Below are 21,699 nucleotides of genomic sequence, written 5' to 3' on the forward strand. Positions count from 1 at the left end.
GGCTTAAATTTCGGCCCAATTGCAGAAATATGGCATGGGATTAAAGCCTCAGCTCCTGCAATCAAGCAGTAGCAGGCTGTGTTGTCAGCTCTTAGTAGCAGCTGAGAACCCAGAGGAGAAAGGAGAAGCGTTTAACTGTTTCTGCATTCTCCTTTCCGGAGTACATAGTGCTCAACGATCACGTGACTGCCAGGGGGCACAGCAGAGCTGCAGGGTCCTATAAGACCCTGAACAGCATTGCCAGTGACTATTGTCACTACAGGGGATGTTTTACCCTGTAACTGGGGCACCTACGGATGCTCCAGCTAAAGTGGAAAAGTGGGGAGAAAAAAAAAAAAAAAAAAAGACCATGTGAATGTCCCCCAGAGGTCTTATATGACATCATGGTGGTCATAGATGGTAAAAAAATTGTTACAGGAATAATAAGAAAATGACCCAAAGCTCACACCAACCAAAATAGTCGCCGTATGCGCCCTGTAATCTAAAACCATACATATTCTATATCAAAATATCCAAAACAAAAAGGAGGAACCCATTCCACAGTATATTTACACTAAAATAAATTTAAAAAGAAAAAACCCTGTAAATGTTAAATTTTTTTTAGCTTTTTATCTCTAATAAAACTAAAAAAAAAAGGGGAAAAAAAAGTCAAGAAGATAGATATTAATAGTCCTATGTGTCACGGAAAAAAAATGCAGCAAAAGTAATTTTACTAGCTAAAAGGGAAAAAAAAGGGCAGTAAAACCACCACATGGGTAAAATTCCTAAAAAGAAAAAAAAAAAAAAAAAGGGTCTGGTCCTTAAAGGGGTTGTCTCACGCCGAAATGGTTTTTTTTTTTTATTCAATAGGCCCCCCGTTCGGCGCGAGAAACCCAATGCATGTGTTAAAAAAAAAAAAAAAAAAGTTTAGTACTTACCCGAATCCCCGTGCTGCGGCGACTTCTTCCTTACCTTACTAAGATGGCCGCTGGGATCTTCACCCACGATGCACCGCGACTCTTCTCCCATGGTGCACCGTGGTCTCTGTGCGGTCCATTGCCGATTCCAGCCTCCTGATCGGCTGGAATCGGCACACGTGACGGGGCGGAGCTACGAGGACCAGCTCTCCGGCACGAGCGGCCCCATTCACCGCACAGAAGACCGCACAGCGCAAGCGCGTCTAAAATCGCCGGAAGACGGTGATTTTAGACGGATCCATGGTGACGGGGACGCTAGCAACGGAACAGGTAAGTGAATAACTTCTGTATGGCTCATAATTAATGCACGATGTATAGTACAAAGTGCATTAATATGGCCATACAGAAGTATATAACCCCACTTGATTTCATGAGACAACCCCTTTAAGGTACAAAACAGCCTGGCCCTTAAGGGGTTAATTATTTTAACTTTTGTTTGCCATAATTGTTTTTGAGAGAGTCACTCTTCAAAGAGCACAGCCTCTCCAAAAAAAAATTTTTTTAAATGTGAACTGAAAACTTTCTTGACCATTAAGAGTACAAAGCCTGGATAAGTGGAGAGCTGGAGCATGTGGATCCACCATCTAACAAAACAGCTGGTAACCAAACGGCTAAGTGATTTAACAAAAACACGCATTATTTTGACAAACCTCAGATCTTTCCTGTTTTCCAACTCCTCTTGAGGAATAGTCCATGGTAGATTCTGAGGTAAATACTCCAGCACATTATTGGAGAATTCTGAGAAATCCACTCCATATTCTGTTAATATTCCTTCTGTCTCTGGTTCAATCTCACCAGCCTGTCCAAGGCTCTTCATCAGCTTCCTGAAGACAAGGATGGAGAAAAGCAAAAGAAAAAACACAGACAACCATTAATGAAGAAACACATTGCAAAGTTGACAAAGATCATGCAAGCAACTGCCATAAAATGAGCACAATGTGGGAATTTATCACTACTGTAATAAAGATGTATGCATTCTGCTTAGTAAATCTCTCCTGGTATTTCCAAATGTGTGTCCGTCCCTAAAAACTTGTATGCCACTAATATACAAATTTATGCTGTAAAATCCCTTTATACGATATCAAGCACTTCTGATTGCCAGAGGCACTTAATCACAAACACAAACTCCATTTCCCAGATGGAAAAGTATCACATTGTAGAACCAACTTGCAGAAGGAAATTGCTAAGTTAAGGATTTTAATACTTTTCTTTACATGTATAGGGGGAAGATTAATATGTGCAACCGCACAAAACATTCCACCATTTTCACTAATGTTCGTCAATTAATATAAAGACAGGATCTCAAATTAAGTAATCTGTATATTGCACTATATATTCCGCACTATTATATAATTGAGAGACTATCCATTGACAAGAAAAATAACAAACCTAGAAGAAGTTGTCAGAATTGAATGATATTGTAAATGGTTACAATATCCGAGCAAAAGGATAATTTATTGTACAAAAGCGAACACTTGAAGGGAGGCTCTAGTACCCTGTTGTACCGCCTCTAGCTTGGATACAAGAAGTGATACGGACGGGTATGGAGGCTCTAGTACTCTGTTGGGCTGCCTCTAGCTTGGATACAAGATGTGATACAGACAGGCATGGAGACTCTAGTACCCTGTTGGGCCGCCTCTAGCTTGGATGCAAGATGTGATATGGATGGGCAAGACGACAAAGGTTCTGTATGGTATCCTGCAGCATATTGATCCACATTTGCTGCAACCGAATCTCTAGATGGGCGATTCCCAAATGGGGTGCCACAGTGAAAAGCCGCCAGGGGTGCCGTGATTCCCGGGCTGGGAATCACTAAGCCAATTTTAAATGAGTTTTCCAGGCAGCGCTTACCGGGATACACCGAAGTCAGAGCAGAAGTGCTGCTCCGCCCTGTGTAGTGGCCAGTGCTCATAATTGCAGGTGGAGCGTGATCTGACCACACCATATCCCGAATAGAGCTCGTAAGATGCCAGGAAAGTGCATGGCGGCCAAGCAGGAAATAATTGATGCGGCTACAGCAGAGATACGGGTGAGAAGTTTCTATCCTGTGGGTACAAAATACACCATACATCTACCAATTGGAGAGCATGCAGCAGATTTCTGAGAGATCAAAGTTGTCTGGATGGGCAGTGCCTGTTATGGTATGAATATTCATGTTTAAAGTAAGTTTAAAATCCCCTCCAATAATAAGCACTCCTTCAGCAAAATCAGTCGGCACACCTAGCAAGAAGCGACAAGCTGCAACCTAGCGTTGGTTTAGGACATACCAATTAGTAATAGTACACATGGTGGATCCAACAGTTAATTTGAGTGAGCCCTCAATATAGCCTTGGTGGCTGTTCTCCCTAAGGACACTGCAAGGCGAAACATTGCGTGGTGGCTATAGACTACATTTTAATAGGGTTTTGATGGTGCTTTCCACATTGGCTTTTGGAAGTTGGTCATCTAGGCCCAGGTTTTAGTGTGCACAGTTCACACATGATACTAATTGATGACTGTTGGTCACATTTCATTGTTACCACCATTTGCCCCTTTATTTTAAATATTAGATGTTGTCTTTGGCTTTTTTGAACAATAAAGTATTTAGATTATATTTTAGGGGATATCACCCATGGGTATTTTTTGCCTTTAGCACTTAGAACTGTGCTTATATAACCCGGGAATATTCCTAGGGCATTTCATAATACACAAGTGAGAATATTGCAATTTATACCAGCAGAGAAACCAGTGTACCACCACATAAGCAGCATGTGCTCCTACCATACCCCCCCTCGAACAAGCATGGCTTGTGGCTTGAGGAACAAGAAAATGAATACAACAGCTGAACTCATATGCCTTCCATATGCATAGTACATACGTGAGCTCTCAGTGTCCTTGGCGTCGTACAACTACGCACGCTCTATCCGTGGACAATATTGAAAGACGATGAACAACAGTGCAGCCTGGAAGTCTATGGTTATAGAAATGTTAGAGAACTATGTACAACATGTGATGGAGGGGAAGGGGCTATGTAGGGGTGAAGAACCTGAGGGGGTAAATCAACTAAAAACTTTAAGAAGTGGACCAAAAGTGGCCTTGTAGGATGGTAGGAAAAATGTTTTAGGCCGACAGGGAGCCTAGTAAATAATAGTCACTTCTTCGCCGAGTCTGGTCTTTTCCACAATGTGCTGTAGGTAAAGACGACCAGTCTTGGATTGTAGTTACAGGAAGGCCTAGTGCTGAAGTATGAATATCTCCCAGATTGCGAAGAACATATATGAACCTGCAAATGAAGTGGAATCCTCAGGTATTTAACTGATTGTGTTGGTGCAGAATGTCCAGAAGGGGATCGAAGGGCTTTCCTTTTCTGAAGAGTAAGATGGGATAGGTCAGGGAGTAGCTGTTTATTTTTCAGACGACGTTCACCATGCGGGGAAAATAATGCGTTACCTTGATAGCTCATACTTTTACAAATTCAGCAATACCAAATATGTATTTTTGTTTTATTACTTAGATTTTATTACTTTTTTTTTTTAATACTTAGTAAAATTTTATTGCTCCGATTTGCACTTTTCTTTTCATTCCCCACAGGGAACAACAACTAGCGATGCTTTGATCGCTTCTACAGTATGATGTAATGCATAGCATTACATCATACTGCAATCTGACAGGCACACTCTATCAAGCCACCCCACGGGGACAGCTTGATAGGGTGTCTGCTAAGACCGCCCTGGGGTTTTTTAGAAGGTCACTGGCTGCAATGACACCTGCACAGCTCCCCGTGATCTCATCATGTGGAAGCCATACGGGACCCACGAACATCATTCAGGGTGGATTTAAATGCTGCTGTCAGAATTGGCAGCAGCATTTAAAGGGTTAATAGTCCCCATCAGCGCACAGCTGATTGCAGCTATTGACAGCGGCTTTCAGCTGTAATAAACAGCTGGCGCCTGCAATGTATTAAGAGATACATACATCTCTCTTCATACATACCCCGACCCCGCCTGACGTAACTGTACGTCCTATAGCGGGAAGGGGTTAAACTGCCTTCAAAATCTTTTTTCTGGCATTTTCTTTTTCTTTCAGAGAAACTTTTTGTTTTAACAATGCCTTTGTTACAGTCTTATGAGCTTCTCTGTGGTGGTGTTTGGATCTTAGTATTTGTGAGGTTTCACTATAGAAAAAAGCCAATCTGGAAAATAGAAAAAGAACATTCATACTGGAAAAAAAAAAAAAAAAAAACACACTGAAAGTGAGACCCCCCCCCCACCCCCCCACCCCCCAAAAATATGACAGAACGCAGTTTGTATGGAGTTTCATAATTTTCTATTGACCTACAGCTATGGCCTCCGTCACACTTCCTGTGTATGAGAGTTGAATCTGAAGCGCTCAGGCATAACTCGCATTGGATAACACATGACACCAGTCCATGTGCAATTTAAATTTACACACAGCCTGCACATTGACATGCACACTGACGAGGGGCAAATACCCCCAAACAGCTGTCTGTATAGCTTTCTGGCCTTGTCTCCTATTCCCAATCATTGTTTTACAGACTTGTTAAAGAATCGTACATTGATTTGAAGGAATACTGCAATCCAATAGGTGGCGCTGCAGAGGTATTATTCCATCTTCCTTATTTGCATGATTTACCCAGAGGAACATGCCTGGCCTATAAGTCTCCTCAGTCACCTCATACGTGTCTTCACACCCCTTTCTAGGTGCTCTCATTGGGGAGAGACGATGCCATTCCCTAGCCCACTCACCCACTAGGTGTCTCCACACACCTTCTGGGTGCTCTCCTTAAGGACAGACAGCACCCCTTTTGACATGTGATGCGTTTATTCCCATGCACCATCGATCCACATGAAAAAAAAAAGCCCATGTACAAATTTTCATAGTCTGTAATAGGGATGTCCCACAGCCCCAAATGTGCTAGTGTGCTAGATGTGCAACTAGCGCTTCTTTATTTTATTTTATTTTTTCGAAAACAGAAAAAAGACCATGTAACATTAGCCTTGCTGTTGTAACAAATAGTCAGTTTCAACTGATAGTAACCACTTCTTACGCTCTGTCATCATGCATGAACGCTTCAGCAGCATAACTGGAAAGCACTATATTACTAAAATGAGTTACATAAACATAAAATGTTATTTTAGGAGAGATCAAGTTGAGTGCACAAGTACATAAGGCTGGGGAAGACTGATGGGACTCGTTGAGACTTACTCATTTGACAATGAGACCAAGGAAACCTGGACAGCATGTCAGCAGTTTACATAAAGTTTGCCATGGGCTCGCAGAATGAAGTCGATATGTGATTTCATCCCTTCTTAACTTGCTTGGAATGAACCATAACATTCCTGCCCAAACAAAAGCTTGTCAAGGAAATTACAGGCGTGAGAGCAGGATCTGTATGACATGATCTAGTTTTCTACAGCCTCACCCAGGTCTATCAAATATAAAAATTTTCCCAAGGACACAATTCTACCAATATCTCATATATTCCACAAATACCATCCAGCTTGTCTGAATGATCTGCCATATCATATAGCCAAACAAATTACTCAAGTATTTCTGCCAGACTAGACCTAAAGAACCAAACTAAAAAGATTCGATCTCAACAGGTTATTTTGAGCGGCCACCTCAAAAAGATTTCAGTTTCATCAGTTCCCTTACCATACAATTTAAGAATTTAAAAAAATATATTTAACAGATTTAAACTGTAAAAAGGAAAGTCCATGCCGAATCCAGTTTGATGGCAAGAGCTGTACTCCGTTGAAGCACAACTTAATAAATCAGATTTTTATTTTCACCTTCTAAACCTATAAAAATATTCAATTTTAAAAGTAGAATCAAAGTTGGAAACATATTAATGAAAATAGTTTATGATATTTTTAGATGAAGCCACGATTATGCATATTTTCAAATGTCAGATGTGTCCATTATAGCATGCAGCTCATAAAACCATTTTATTTCCTTTTGCCTTATTCTGAAGGCGTAATGTACATTTAACACTTAACCTGCCAAAGACATAGCTCAGACACTCTGGTAGCAAGGCACTTGATGTAGGAGATACTTGATATTTAAAGCTTGCTCTCAGGCTAGATTCTTGGCTTTAAAACAAGACCAAGATTGCAATTCTGGCTGAACGAACAAGGTTGAAGTGGGAACTGTATCTAAAATACCTTCAATTCACACTTCAACCCCTGCTACTAATAGAACTCTCTCAAACTAGAGCTTGGTCTGGTTTTAAATTCTAGCTAGTAGAGTAGGCAACATCAAATCAATTATGGGGTCAACTACCATAGTGCCATCACTGAATTGCTGTAATTGTGTATATAGTGTCCTTTTTATATAGGGCAGTAGGTGGCCATTTTTATTACCTTGATCAATAATGTGGTGCTGGGTGCAGAGAAGTTACTTTTTGGTGTTGTCAACTAATAGCGGCAGCCCACTAAGAACAGAGTGAGAGCGACACGCTTTATGACCAGCTTTAGATGCAGAATGGCTTGATTTGGATCATCGCCTAACAGCTTGTAGATATTTTAAGTGAAATACCCTCTACTAAAAGCCTTAAAAGGTCACCGACATTGTAGATCGAGGCAGACCCCTCATTTACAGCCCAGTACACAACCACCTTTTGCTCCACATAATTATACACCACCTGATGGTCCAAACATAATGGATTCAAGTCTCCATAGAGGACAATGCTCATATATCCCATTGTTGAGAACCAACTGCAGTGGCAAATGGTCTGAGATATCCCTGGGCAGGTGAAATAGAATTGCGCAACATCGAGAGGCAGTTCGAAGAGCCAAAATATAATTCAATATGATAGAAAGTCCCATACGATAATGAAGGACAGGAATAAGTAGTGTCATGTGTGTGCTTTAAACACCACAGCTCTTGCAACAAATAAGAGGCAGCCCCGTCTGTCAGATGAGATGCTGCAGGGGCTGCTCTAGTGAGACAATCACATACGTGATCCAGTACAAGATTAAAATCCCCCATAAGTTTAACCAGAGCCAGTTCAAGCATTATCACCTTGGTCATTACATCATTAACGACCCGAAGGTCCACAAAAGGGGGCAAAAATTAACTAATGTAATGACTGCCATAAAAAAATACCTTCAAGAATAAGAAATCTGCTTCCAGAATCAATATAAATTGTCTTTGAAGTACACTGGCCTAACTTGGCTACCAGGATAGTGACCCCTCTGGAACAGTTAGAATAAGTGCCGTGATAAGCGGAGCCAACAAAAACTTGCTTAAAAGCCAATACCTTAAAATCCTGCAAGTGCATCTCCTGAAATACCGAAACATAGCGGACATAAGATTACATTTAAGATTAAAGAAGCCTTGGTATTCAATTTCCATTGGAGTTTAGGCCTCCAATATTCCAAGAGACCAGATTAAGTTTCACATCAGCCATCATGGAGAAAAATATGAGTAGCGTAAGAGACCTGCAGAACACCAGAGAAGTAGTCGTGCTGAGGAGAAAACACATACTGAAACAATTTGACCGGGAATTACAAACAACCCTTCCCACCCTAGTCATCCACCCCAAACCATGACAGATCTAAATCTCGTAAGCTTTATAACAGTGGAGGAGGATGGTGTGGGTGTGCAAGGACCCCTACTAAAAGATCAGTAAATAAAAAAAAAAAAATTTAAGTCTCCAGACTCCAAAAAATTATTATTTTTTTCCTAAATACAAAACAAACCATCACCCAGGTATGGCAAAGCGCTTCTCTGGACTTTTCTGAGGTAAAACATAGAATGAGCTGGTATTTAATAAATGAAAAATGATCAATAATAGGTAATAGACATGATGGATTTCTAATCACTCTTGATTCTGTTATATAGCCTTGTACTTCCTTCCTGGACATCAACTCTGCGCGAGAAGGCTTGCCTTCCCCTTTCTCCCCCTCTCATCATCTTTCTTTTCATTCCTTTAGAAGTTTGGCCCTGGCCAGGTCATTATTTTGCTCATCTCTTCGGTAAAAATGATTACGCTTGGAGAGATTATATAGAAGTTTGGACCATCACTTATTGTATTTTTACCTTATTAGCTTACACATTGTTCTAAAAACAGACCTAGAATATACTTTATTTTCTCTCTTTGTTTCAGTCATAGTAAATTTCAAAATTGAAATAAAAATTACAGAACATGAAACTGCACTGTAAAGAGACATGGAATGGTACCATGGAAGCACTAACCATCATAAAACGCTAAACATATATTAAAACAGTGGTACTAATGGTCATCATAATGAAAGGCAGATTCCTGCCAGGCAGAACCACATTATGTTAAAAACTCTGCACCCAAAAGGCCCATCGAGGGAGGTCTCAGAAAAAAAAACAATAACCCAATCGTAGACCATATATATATATTTAAAACATTGAAAAAAAAACATTGGGTTGATCAAAGCAGAGACAATAAATGCACAAAAAAAATATGGTTTAATGCTGCTCCAGTCAAGCAATTGCATCCTCCGGCTTCTCAAGAAAAGTTGGTCTTTGAGGACTTTCAGTTTGGTAAGATAAAGCACAGCGTAGGTGAACTGCTTGGAGTGAAGAATCTCTTTGCCTCTGCAAATTTCTGTTGCCTGTTTTTTATGTCCAGTGAGAAATCTGGGAATATCTGTCATTTTAGGACACGGAGACGGGCGAGTCGGAGCCATGTGTCTTTGACAAGTATTTCCAAGTAATCGCATGGGTTCTTCCACTCAACCCCCACTGGAAGGCGTATAAGCTTAATATTACACCTACGCAGACTATTCTCTAGGTTGTCTACCTTCTTCTGTTGTGCAGCAGAGGCAAAGTTCGGAGTGTATACCTGAGCCCTAAGCAGTGTTGTGGAATTTTCCAGGTCAGACATGAACCAACCGGTGGTTGACTCTCCCGAAGAGAGACTGGAATTCCAAAGACTGCACTCCCGAAGAGACTGGAAATTTGCACACAGCAGACTGAAGTCTGACCGTAAAAAGTCAAAGTTCTCCTTAAGTACAAAGCAATACACCATTATCACTTTGATGACATACGGAGTAGTCGGACAGCTGCAGGTGGTGTGCATGGTCTAACACATTCTGCAGGAGACCCCCGAGAATCAGTACACAGTCAGTTGGGAGTTCGCTGTAGCACTAGGTCATGCAAATTGCTGTAATTTATTAGTTGTCTAGATCTGTTTTGTTGGGGCCATGAAGAAAGTACGGAGGGCAGGTGGAAGGAAAATAGTGAGCTGGAATTTGGTTAGTATCACAGAGGAGTTCACAGAAAATGTTCAGTTGTTACATAACTAAGAAAATTCCCATGTGGTCAGGATAGATGCGAGAAGCCAAATTGCAGAAAGCTGCAGGATCTGCTGCGGCTGTCTGGTAGCGGCAGTAGTCCATAAATTGTCAGACAAAATATGAGTAAGGGATCGTTTACAACAAGCAATTTATCGTTTTGAACAAGTGAACAATGTCAGCGTTCGCTCGGGCAGCCCGTTAACACAGGCGGACACATCGTTGGCTCGTTCAAACGAGAAATCGTTCAGTCATTCATATTCACTGTATAAGTCAATGAGAACGACTGAATGTTCTGTATTTAAACCAACTGATTTGTAAAATGAGCCAACAATAATCTTCATGCCTACATAAAATGATGAACAACAGACGAGCAATTTTGCCTGTGCCAACGATTATCGTTCATTTGTACTGTTGTAGTAATAATATAAATGTGTTTTTTAAAATCAGCCTATGCAAATATATATTCACAGATCCACCTTCGTAAAAAATACCTAGCAGTGAAATGGTTAACTGGTTCAATACTGGACACTGTGTGTGTGTTGTATTCTTGTGCGGTATCTCCTACACATAGTTCGCAGGACTTAACACTGCCTACAGATGTGTTTCTTATGAGCAAGACCTGCGGTGCCCACCGCTCATAAAAGGGGGGCTGCTCCTTATCTCATCCCTTGGATTCTTTGGTCCAGATTAGATTAATAAAGTCTATGCTACTTGGGTATATAGGAATTACATGTTCAGATAGCAGACATACACCTGGGGCGTAAACACATGTTAATCATTAGCATTATTACATACTAGGCCAATCATGAGTTGTTATAATGTTGAATGGGGGAGGGGGGCACATGCATGTAATTGGTGCGTCATATTCAGTATATTTGTATTGTACTTCCTTTGATAAACCAGAAGAGTATGGGGGCTGACTGACAGCATCAGTGAGTTCAAATACATATATTCATGCATGAAGCATCTCATTATAACCAATCTGGAGCAAACCAGTGAAATCTTCTGGAATATGATTTATTCCCACAATAGAACACTTTTTGAAACAATCGTTCCCTGTAAAAGGTCTTAAGAGCTCAACAAAAAGACCAGTGACGTTATACAGTCCATAATCAGTAGGATGCATGAGATAATCTTGTTCTCCGTAACTTCAAAAGTAGCTAGCAGAGTGGCATGAAAACAGTCTGGTGCAGCCAGTAGTTTAAATTAGTTTAATCCTCTGCAAAAGTCTATATCAACAGCTTTAGTAGAGAGTCACTTAAAGGGGTTGTCCCGTGCCAAAACGGGTTTGTTTTTTTTTCAACCCCCCCCCCCCCCCCCGTTCGGCGCGAGACAACCCCGATGCAGGGACTTAAAAAAAAAACAGCACAGCGCTTACCTGAATCCCCGCGCTCCGGTGACTTCTATACTTACCGGTGAAGATGGCCGCCGGCATCTTCTCCCTCCGTGGACCGCAGCTCTTCTGTGCGGTCCATTGCCGATTCCAGCCTCCTGATTGGCTGGAATCGGCACGTGACGGGGCGGAGCTACACGGAGCCCCATTGAGAAGAGAAGACGACCCGGACTGCGCAAGCGCGTCTAATTTGGCCATTAGACGGCGAAAATTAGACGGCTCCATGGAAACGAGGACGCTAGCAACGGAGCAGGTAAGTGAAAAACTTTTTATAACTTCTGTATGGCTCATAATTAATGCACAATGTACATTACAAAGTGCATTAATATGGCCATACAGAAGTGTATAGACCCACTTGCTGCTGCGGGACAACCCCTTTAAGGCTGGGTCTTATGGAGATTTAGCTCTTGCACCCTTCACACAAGCTACTTGAGAGTTGTAGACTGCCAGGCAGACCTGAAAACAAGATTAGGGCATATTCACCTTTAAGCAAAAAAAAGTACACATTAGTAAGTTCACTTGTATGTTAACCAAGCAAGTGTGAGATAATACCTCCAAAATACTAGTGTTACATGGAGGAAATATCTTGTGTTCTAGGAATGGTGAAGTGCTTGGAGAAGGAAAGGGTGCACTTTGCTATATCCTTGTGAGGAATAGAGACCTTTATATACAAAAAGAAGAGGTAAAGAAAAAGCTGTGCAGTAAAGACAGGCACCTCAACTTCCAAGAGCAGCCAGTACACAGATGCACTGGACTCACAGCCTTCTACCTGGGTACTATCCAAACCTGCTACCAAACCAATGCGTCTCCTAAGTGGGGCAGTGTAGAGATAGAAATCAAAACTGGGTGCTCATCACATCAAGGGAGCCTCCTCCAGAAGCAATAGTACCCTCTCTGTTGTAGCTGCTAGTGCCTCCCATACAGCCCGACACCTCTGGTGGGAATGTTGTCCATCCTAGTCACAGTGCCGAACCGCCACATCCAGGGCGTAAATGGAAGTTGAAGATGAAGCTAGTCTCATCTCTGCTGAGGCTTCTCCCAATGCAGGCAGGTTCCAGAACAGACAGCAGTGATAAAATGCTCCACGGGCCTCTGGAAGCCAGGTGCTGCTGTGGGTAAGGGTGGAGTTTAGAGAGTGCAGGAGAGCAGTCCCAGTGTGGCTATAGCCAGTTCCTTCAAATGGTCAGCGGTGTGGGTCCCAGGTCTAGCTGTCTGGCAGATGAATTTCTCCAGATTCTCTGAAGGTTTTGTTCATATCATGTACTGTAAAAGCGGAGATATTCAACGTCTTCACAATTTTACGTTGAACATTTTTTTTAAATTGTTCCAGTTTTCAGGTGCAGTTTTCACAGATCGGTGAACCTTTCACCATCTTTGCTTCTTAGAGACTCTGCCTCTTTAACATATTCTTTTTATACAGTCATGTGGCTTAGTAAAATACTGACCCTTCAGCTGTTTAAATGGGTACGATTTACCTTCCCAGCCTTTCGTTAACCATGTTCCAAGTCTTTTGAGAGGTGTTGCTGCCAATTTCTAAATGAGTTAATTTTCTTAGAAATTGAAAAAGGTCTCACTTTCAAGTTCTGATGCATTCCATGTTCTACTCTTAAATAAAAATGGTTATAGTAGATTTCCAAATCATTGTATTCTTCTTTTTTTATTCTTAACACTTATTTACATTTTACAGTGTCTCACAACTTTTTTGAAATTGGGGTTGTAAAATGAAATTTTACATTTTAAATAAGAAAGGTTCCCAAAGGCTATTCATACAAAATAATGCAATAGTCTAGCAAAAAGGAAATGGCTCTCATAGCACGGATGGAAAATGTGATATTGTGATGTTTTATATATTCTAGTTTAGAACAGTGTTGGACAAAAAAAGTGGCAAATTATAATATATGAAAATACTAAGCCACTTCTTGCTCACAGAACAGAAATGATTTTTTTTTTTGTTATTTTTCTTAACACTAAGGCAGAAACAATCAACTTGTGCTCACATTTGTAGTATTGCTTGTTTTTCTATTAAAAAGTCGATGCCTGTTCTGTGCCTCAAACTTCCCATGAACCAGCCAGTAGAGAAGCCATGAATCCCTCGTGACTTTAGCAAATCGTGATTCTTGCTCATTTTCACTGCTGCTTTCTGAGGTTTATTAGCCGCACCCAAGGTGCTTCCTCTGTGCAACCTTTAACCCAGCAATTACATGCATGTCGGATCCACTTACTTTTCCTAATCATCATCATCATTATTATTCTTTCCTCTCTTCTCAAATTCTCACAGTGCAGCTGTGACAAGCATATCGGGCTTTCTTTAGGATCACAAGATCTTTTTCTTTCCAAATGGCTGATTAGTCAGTGTTACTCTACACTCGTTCTCAGATCAAGGAGCCCCTGAACTGGTCTTTGTACATAGAACACACAGAGTGACTTGACCCATGTAGAATGCATTTGCAAAATCTGGATAATGTTGTTCAATATCAAGGACAACTAAAAAGTAACAGATTGCATTTTATTAAAAAAGTGTTATCTAGTTTAAGAAAAGTTTTTTTTTTGTTTTTTTTAAAGGCTACACGTGGTGAAATGAGGGGGGGGGGGGCTTTCTTCTCACCCATTCTCTGCCTGAGTGGGTCAGTGCCAGTTTTTGTTTACATGCGTAATGCAGAGATGTTTCGTACTACTGGTGACCACTGCCACCAGTCAGTGGCGGCAGCAGTTATTTACCGTATTTCTGGCATGTTGGCTGATTGTTGATGTTATTAGTAAGGACACGTGTCCTCTGCGCCCACTTAATTGCTGCAGCCGTCACATGGTGTCCGCTTGCAAATGAAGGCCAAGAGGACTTTAGAAGATGCATTGCTAGATCAATGGGGCAGAGAACAGGCGAGTAGGTTTTATTTTCGACACTTGCCACACTTCTGAATTGAAAAAAAACCCAAAACAAACACCTCTATATAAAGTGGTTGTCAATTCTGGCTACTGCTCCCCCACCGCCATTCATGCCCTCCCAGCTAGTCTGTGGTTACAATGCCTGCAGTGGTGACATGCTTATTCACATACAACCACAGCAGTCTGCCGTCCACAAAATGGAATGTGATGAGTTATGTACTATATACAGGGCCTGGGCTGAATATCTACAGGCCTGTGTGACAGGCGTCACTGTAAGTGAATTGATAAATTAATGTTTGGGGCATGTTTAAATGTTTAAGAAAATAAAGTCGCAAAAACTGCATTAAGGGTGTCATTTTCTAAGATAAGGTGGTAGAGGAAGAATGGTAAGCAAAGATGACACATTTTACTTCACCAATTCAATGTCCCAAAAGTGGATTTTCCGTATTGCATGGAATCTTTTTTCATGTTCATGTAATAACCTGAGAGTCGCTCAACAATCTTATCATCTACTTCTATTACCACTGCAAATCTAGGGGTCTCCCTTTCATTCTCTCTGCAATCCACTGCCTGTTAGGTATTGAGCTATTGTAGTTACTGGGACACTGGCATATTTCCTTATCTGTGAGGGAAGGGGCCATATTCACAGGCTGCTCCCTGCACTCTCATGCTGTTTACACAGTGTCCTCAATCTTACAATCGTTGCCTCTCGTACTGTTACAGAGTGTGCATCTGTATAATATATCTATATTATATTTAGAGTTGGGCATTCAGATACATCCTGGCCAAGTGATTGATTTTATTTTTTATATTATATTATAATATATATATATATATATATATATATATATATATATATATATATATATATACACATACACACACACACACATATACATACACACATATACACATACATATATACACACACACATATATACATATATATATATACACACACACACCTTGTTCAGGATGTCTCTGAATGCCCAACTCCAACAATTGCAGAGGAATAGGAGCTCATATACTGCCTCCCTGCTGACTGGAACAAAGACAAACCAATACAGCGTGAGAAATGAAGGATGGGAAGTGAGGGAAAGGAAGTATGGGGCAGTGAGCTACTGGCAGAATAACAGGTTTTGTGACACACACCCTGCCTGAAAGTGGATTGCAAACAGCAGGGCAGCAGAAAAATTGGGAAGACCACCTGAAAAATCAGAATTTCTAAACAGGAAACAGTGCAAACCGTGGCAAATAAGTGGGTAAAGAAAACCTGTTAAGTTTTAACCCTTTCCAATCCACTGTCTGACCTCTGAAGACATTAGGATTTAGGGCTGTACAGCTCCGATGTTGAAAGACATCTGTCGGGGTTCTCTTACTGTATATTACCAGCCTCTCTGCTGTCGGAGCCTATCCAACGTGTCACCTCATGCAGTACTGGCTTTAGCCAGCATATAGCGCTGTTGTATAACAGCAGAAAAAGAGTAAGCCCCCTAGGAAAACCAGGAGACAAGTTGGATTGGAAAGGGTTAAAAGGTGTGTTGATAAATCAATGTAAAAATCTGAAAACATTTTTTTTTAGAAATCAGAGATTTGTGAAAATATATGGTTATTGAAAAAGATAGTCACTTTATCAAATGATCTCAAAAAGTAACAAAATTCGGAATATGTAAAATATATAATGCAATAATGTACGTATACATTTATACATTAAAGCATTCAACATCAATATATTTATCACTCTTACCCCTCAGCAAAATTGCTGTCTGCTCTCCAAGCAGTAATACGGCAGATGAAAAGTGTGCTTGCAAAATCCTGTGGTCGGATTAAGAAGTCTTCAGGGCAGTCTGCCAGCGGGACATATATCCGTGGAAGCCTATGGTCAATGGGTGAAAACAAAGCGAACTTTTTTGCAAGTTCCCCATTCTTGTCAGTCATTAATTTAATGAAGCCAGTGGCAGCTCTTGAATGTTTCTGCTCCAATATATAAACAACCTGTTGGAAAATCAAACAAATACATCATTTATATATAAATTCATATTGACAATAAAAAAAAACACAAAAGGAAATTAAACCAAAAATGCATGGATATTAAAATATGAAACACACTAGTATAGGACCACCTGCACATCAACATATTTGTATTGCGAAATCTGCGGCAGGCGTCCGCACCGCGGATCCGCAGCAAATACCATTCATAACATGCTATAAAAAAAAGTGCTTCTTCCGGCACAGGAGCGGAAATAAATTGCGATTTCCACTCGCAGAGGAAAAATCGCAGCATGTTCTATTTTAGAGCGGATTCCACACGGACGGCTTCGATTGAAGTCAGTGGACCTTCCGCAATTGACATTGCAGATAGGTAATGGCTACCTACGTCATCGCCATGCAGACACTGCACAATACAATTAATTGCTCTATTGCAGGGTCACTAGCCTGGCTCCCAGGCGGAATCAGGTATGGACCTCCCATATGCCGAATCCAATCCAGTCGTGTGAGCTCGGTCTTAAAACAGAACCATACTTGAGCATTTTGAGACATCACGTTTACCAAATTTGCAGTGTGAAACAGCAGCCTGAATCCATCCATACAATTTTAAAATACAAGGCTCTTCGTGTGAACTCCACCTCTAAAAACGTGAATTTCTGCTGTGTATTTTGCCAGGGATTGAAACAAAGATTTAGCCCTGTGGATGAGCAACTTCCGCACGCAGAATTTCTGACAACTCTGTGCGTATCCACGTTAACTGGTGAAAGGTCACATGGATTTTGCCCATTCCACAAAAAAAATGTAATTATCAAATTGTCATATGTACCCCAAAAATGGTGCTATTAGAAACTATAAATTGTCACCACAAAAAAAAAGCAAGCCTCAGAATCCTATTGATTGCAAAAACGTTTATGGGAGTCAGAAGACGGTCACAAAGTAAATTATTTTTTGTAGTAAAAAAAAAAACCAAAAAAAAAAAAACCACCTATATGGGGACTTGAACTAGTGATCGCTTGATTGTTTACACCTTATATAGTGTTCTGAAGGCATTCTTAATTTCTATTAAGCACCACCACAGGTACAGCGGAGTACACCATTTTACAATTGGTGCAGGGACCAACGATTGAGCTGCAGTGCTGCGCCCCACTTCACCTTATTTTCCCTGTACAGCAGACCCCAGCCATTCATTGTGCAGAGAACTGTAGTACGAGCACCATTCAACTGGATAGGGCCTTCCAGCAGCCCCCTACAATGCCAGGTGAACAAAAGTGCCACTGCACAAAAAAGTATATCAAAATAATTGTATACCCGGGGGCGTGGCTTGGTGATTGCAGCGTTGGCCGCATCCATGCTAGGCTCCTGAAAACCCCATTTGATTCCGCCTTTGGCCCATCACACTTGTCCCGTTCCTTTGCTCCTGCCTATTCCATGAGAATCCGTTCCTTAAGGTGACCGTGGCAGAATAGAGCAGTTCAGGGTCCTTCTCTGAGGAAGAACATGCCCCACAGTACAGTGAGAGCCAGTCCTCTTCCCCCAGCAAATCGCAACAGCGTGCAGTGGGGGGGTCCTCAGAAAGGGAAACCCCACATAGACCAGCTAAAGGGGCTTCTCTGGACTTGGCTGCAAGTGCAGTATTCCTTGCACCCCCATTTCCTAATAATGTCGGACCCTCTTCTGAATCAGGCTCTTATTCCCCACAGGCAGCTACAGGAGGACACCTACACCACATGGAGGCACCCTCTTCCCCAGGTAGACAGACTATGGATGAGGCTTGGGACTGGAAAGCGCATATTAGGGTTATACATACTAAATCTGAAATAGAGGCCTTCTATAAAAGACACGGATTACTTACCGGTAGTCCCATTTCCAGGAGTCATCACGATGGCCCCATTACATATGGAGGTTGCCCTCTGACCCAGGTAGGGACAGGAAGAGTTTAAAAGCACCTCCCTTTCCACCCGTGCTTCAGTGACTTATAAATTATTACGGTGGACAATGTTTACTAAACCAAATTTTACCTTTATTCGGTCAGATTTACATTTGAAGAACATAAATTATTCTTAAAGGGGAGGGAACTATGGGCCGTCGTGATGACTCCTGGAAATGGGACTACCGGTAAGTAATCCGTGTCTTTCCAGAGCGTCATCCCGACGGCCCCATTACATATGGAGTATACCAAATTATACGTGGCCCTAGGGTGGGACCACTGCCTGAAGGACTTTACGTCCGTAACTCAGGTCTTTGTCCGACTGGACGTTAACCCTGTAATGTCGGGTAAATGTATGTATACTCGACCAGGTCGCCGCTTTGCAAATCTGCTCGGCAGACGCCTGGCCTTTTTCTGCCCAAGAGGAGGAGAGAGAGCGAGTGGAGTGGGCTCTAATTTTCCCCGGAGGACCGAGACCCCTGGCTTTATATGCCTCTTGGATGGCGGTCTTGATCCACCTCGCGATGGTGCTCTTAGTTGCCGTCTTTCCTTTTGCCGGCCCCTGAAATTGAATGAAGAGGTTATTATTTTTACGGAAAGAACGGGTGGCCTCTAGGTACGCTAGAACAGCTCTCCTAACGTCTAGGTTATGAAATTCTCTCTCTTTCTCGTTGCGGGGATTTTGACAGAAGGAGGGCAGAGTGATCGTCTGCTCCCTATGAAATTTTGACACTACCTTCGGAAGGAAGGCTGGGTCTAGTTTGAAGGTAATCCTGTCGTCTTGTATTACCATGTATGGTTCAATACAATGTAATGCTTGCAATTCCCCTATTCTCCGAGCCGAAGTTATGGCAACTAAAAGGGTAACTTTTAGTGTGAGCAGCCTCAAGGAGAGTTGTGAGAGGGGTTCGAAGGGGGGTTGGCAAAAGCTAGTTAAGACTATATTTAGGTCCCAGGTAGGAAAGGTTTCTCTAACAAAGGGTCGAAGCCGTTCTGCCCCTTTGAGAAACCTACGCACCCAGCGGTGTTCTGCCAAGGGAAAATCTAGATAGGACCCTAGTGCTGCTGTATGAACTTTAAGGGTTCTAGGACTAAGGCCTTTTTCTAGGCCTGCCTGCAAAAATTCCAGGATTACGGGAATGTCAATTCCTGGGATTTTCCCTGGCTCTATTTTACAGAACTCTGTGAATTTTTTCCATATCCTATCGTAGATAGCTGTCGTGATAGGTTTACGGCTTTTTGTTAGGGTAGTAATTACATTATGGGAGAGTCCCTTCCCACGCAGTATCATGCTTTCAGCATCCATGCTGCTAGCTTCAATTTCTCGACCCCTGGGTATGTTAGTGGGCCCTGGAGGAGAAGATCTTCTACGGCTGGTAGTAGGAATGGACCCCGGATCGCCAAGGCTTTTAGCAGGGGATACCAGGGCCTTTTGTCCCACATAGGGGCAACTAGTATGACTGACGCCCGGCTGGTTTGGATTTTCCTGAGGGTGCGGGGGATCAGTGGGAAGGGAGGAAAGGCGTAGGCTAGGTCCATGTCCCAGCTTTGGGACAGGGCGTCTACCCCGCGTGGATTGTCTCTGGGGTTCAGCGAGTAAAAGTCCTGGCACTTTGAATTTCTCTTCGTGGCGAACAGGTCTATCTGCGGTTCTCCCCACTGGCAGATTAGTGGGTCGAAGACTCGCTGATTCAGTCCCCATTCTCCTGGATGAATGCTCTGTCTGCTCAGGAAGTCGGCAGCGACGTTTGTGGACCCTTTTAAGTGGATCGCTGAGAGGGACAGCACGTTGGATTCCGCCCAGCGGAGTATCTCTGTTGCCAGTAGTTGCAGGTGCGGGTGTCGCGTTCCCCCCTGGTGACGAACAAATGACAGAGCTGTCATATTATCGGTTAGGATTTTGACAGGCCTTCCTTTTATAAGGGGTTCTGCCGCCTGAAGGGCTTCCCAGATTGCCCTTAGTTCTCTGAAATTGGATGAGCGTTTAGCTACTTGGGGGTCCCAGATTCCCTGTAGATTTTGGTCGGCTACTTGGGCTCCCCATCCCGTTTTGCTGGCATCTGTTGTGATGGGTACGGTAGATTCTTGTGACCAAGAAGTACCTTTGCTTAGGTTCCTCTGTGAGGTCCACCAGCGCAGGGACTCTTTGACTCGGACAGACAGACTCACCTTCTTATCCAGGGATGTCTGCCGTTTGTCCCAGTTGGCAAGGATAAATCCTTGTAGTTGCCGGGTATGGGCTTGTGCCCATGGGACTATCTGAATGCAAGCTGTCAGAATGCACAGCACCTTCATTGTTTCTCTAATGGAAACCGCCGTAGCCTAACAGAAGGAGTTTACTCTTTGGGTGAGGTCTTCCTTCCTAGATGATGGAAGCCGGGATTCCTGGATGTGGGAGTCTAGTAATACTCCCAGGTACACCTTTTGTGTACCAGGGTTCAAGTCGGACTTCTGCTTGTTAACTATCCACCCTAAACTGTTTAGGGTGGACAAGACCATGGATAGGTCTATACGCATGGTCTTCTCCGTCCTTGACACCAACAAAAAGTCATCCAGATACGGAAATATGCGGATCTGGTTCCGCCTGAAATAGGCTACCATCTCTATTACGATTTTCGTGAATACCCGAGGGGCGGTGGAGATTCCGAATGGAAGGGCCGTGAATTGGTAATGTTGGATCTTGTCTCCCTCCCGCAGAGCAAACCTCAGGTACTTGTGATGGGCTGCCGTTATTGGGACATGGTAATATGCATCTTTAAGATCTATGGTGCACATTACACTATCTCGATCTATTAGTGGGACGATGGATCTTACTGTTTCCATCTTGAATTTTTTGTACGAGATAAATTTATTTAGGGCTTTAAGATTAAATATAGTCCTAATGGAACCATTCGGTTTTTTTATTAGAAATAGGGGGGAATAGAATCCCTCACCCCTTTCGTAATCGGGGACTTGTGTAATGACCCCTAGGTCCTTAAGTTCCTGAACGCCTTTTATGAGGTTCCCTTGTTCCTGTAGGGACCCCGGGGAGGTTATAAGGAATCTCCTAGGGGGTAGCGAGTGGAATTCAATTTGGTACCCTGCTTCGATTATTCGGAGTACCCAGGGGTTAGACGTTACCCCTTGCCACTGGCTTAGATAGCCCGCTAATCTACCCCCTGTTTGTTCAGGGGAGGGTTGGACTTCCTTACCCCGACCTCCCTTGGGGTACGACCATCTTCCAGTCTTCCCTTTCCCTTTAACTTCGGGAGGAGGCTGGCGCGTCCTCTTCGGGAAGGA

General features: G+C 42.4%; 1 protein-coding gene across 3 annotated transcripts in view; it reads right to left on the reverse strand.

Annotated features, from left to right (window-relative positions):
- Positions 1–21,699, reverse strand: part of DIS3L2 (DIS3 like 3'-5' exoribonuclease 2) — a 285,607-nt gene that overhangs the window by 112,478 nt on the left and 151,430 nt on the right. For all 3 annotated transcript variants that reach the window (XM_066602644.1, XM_066602662.1, XM_066602653.1), the window contains 2 exons: positions 16,252–16,499; positions 1,607–1,780 (listed from right to left, as the gene is read on the reverse strand). In XM_066602644.1, the coding sequence (XP_066458741.1) occupies positions 1,607–1,780; positions 16,252–16,499 (422 nt within the window). The remainder of the gene's footprint in view (positions 1–1,606; positions 1,781–16,251; positions 16,500–21,699) is intronic.

This window comes from Eleutherodactylus coqui, chromosome 1 (genome assembly GCF_035609145.1).
Source record: "Eleutherodactylus coqui strain aEleCoq1 chromosome 1, aEleCoq1.hap1, whole genome shotgun sequence".
NCBI lineage: Eukaryota > Metazoa > Chordata > Amphibia > Anura > Eleutherodactylidae > Eleutherodactylus > Eleutherodactylus coqui.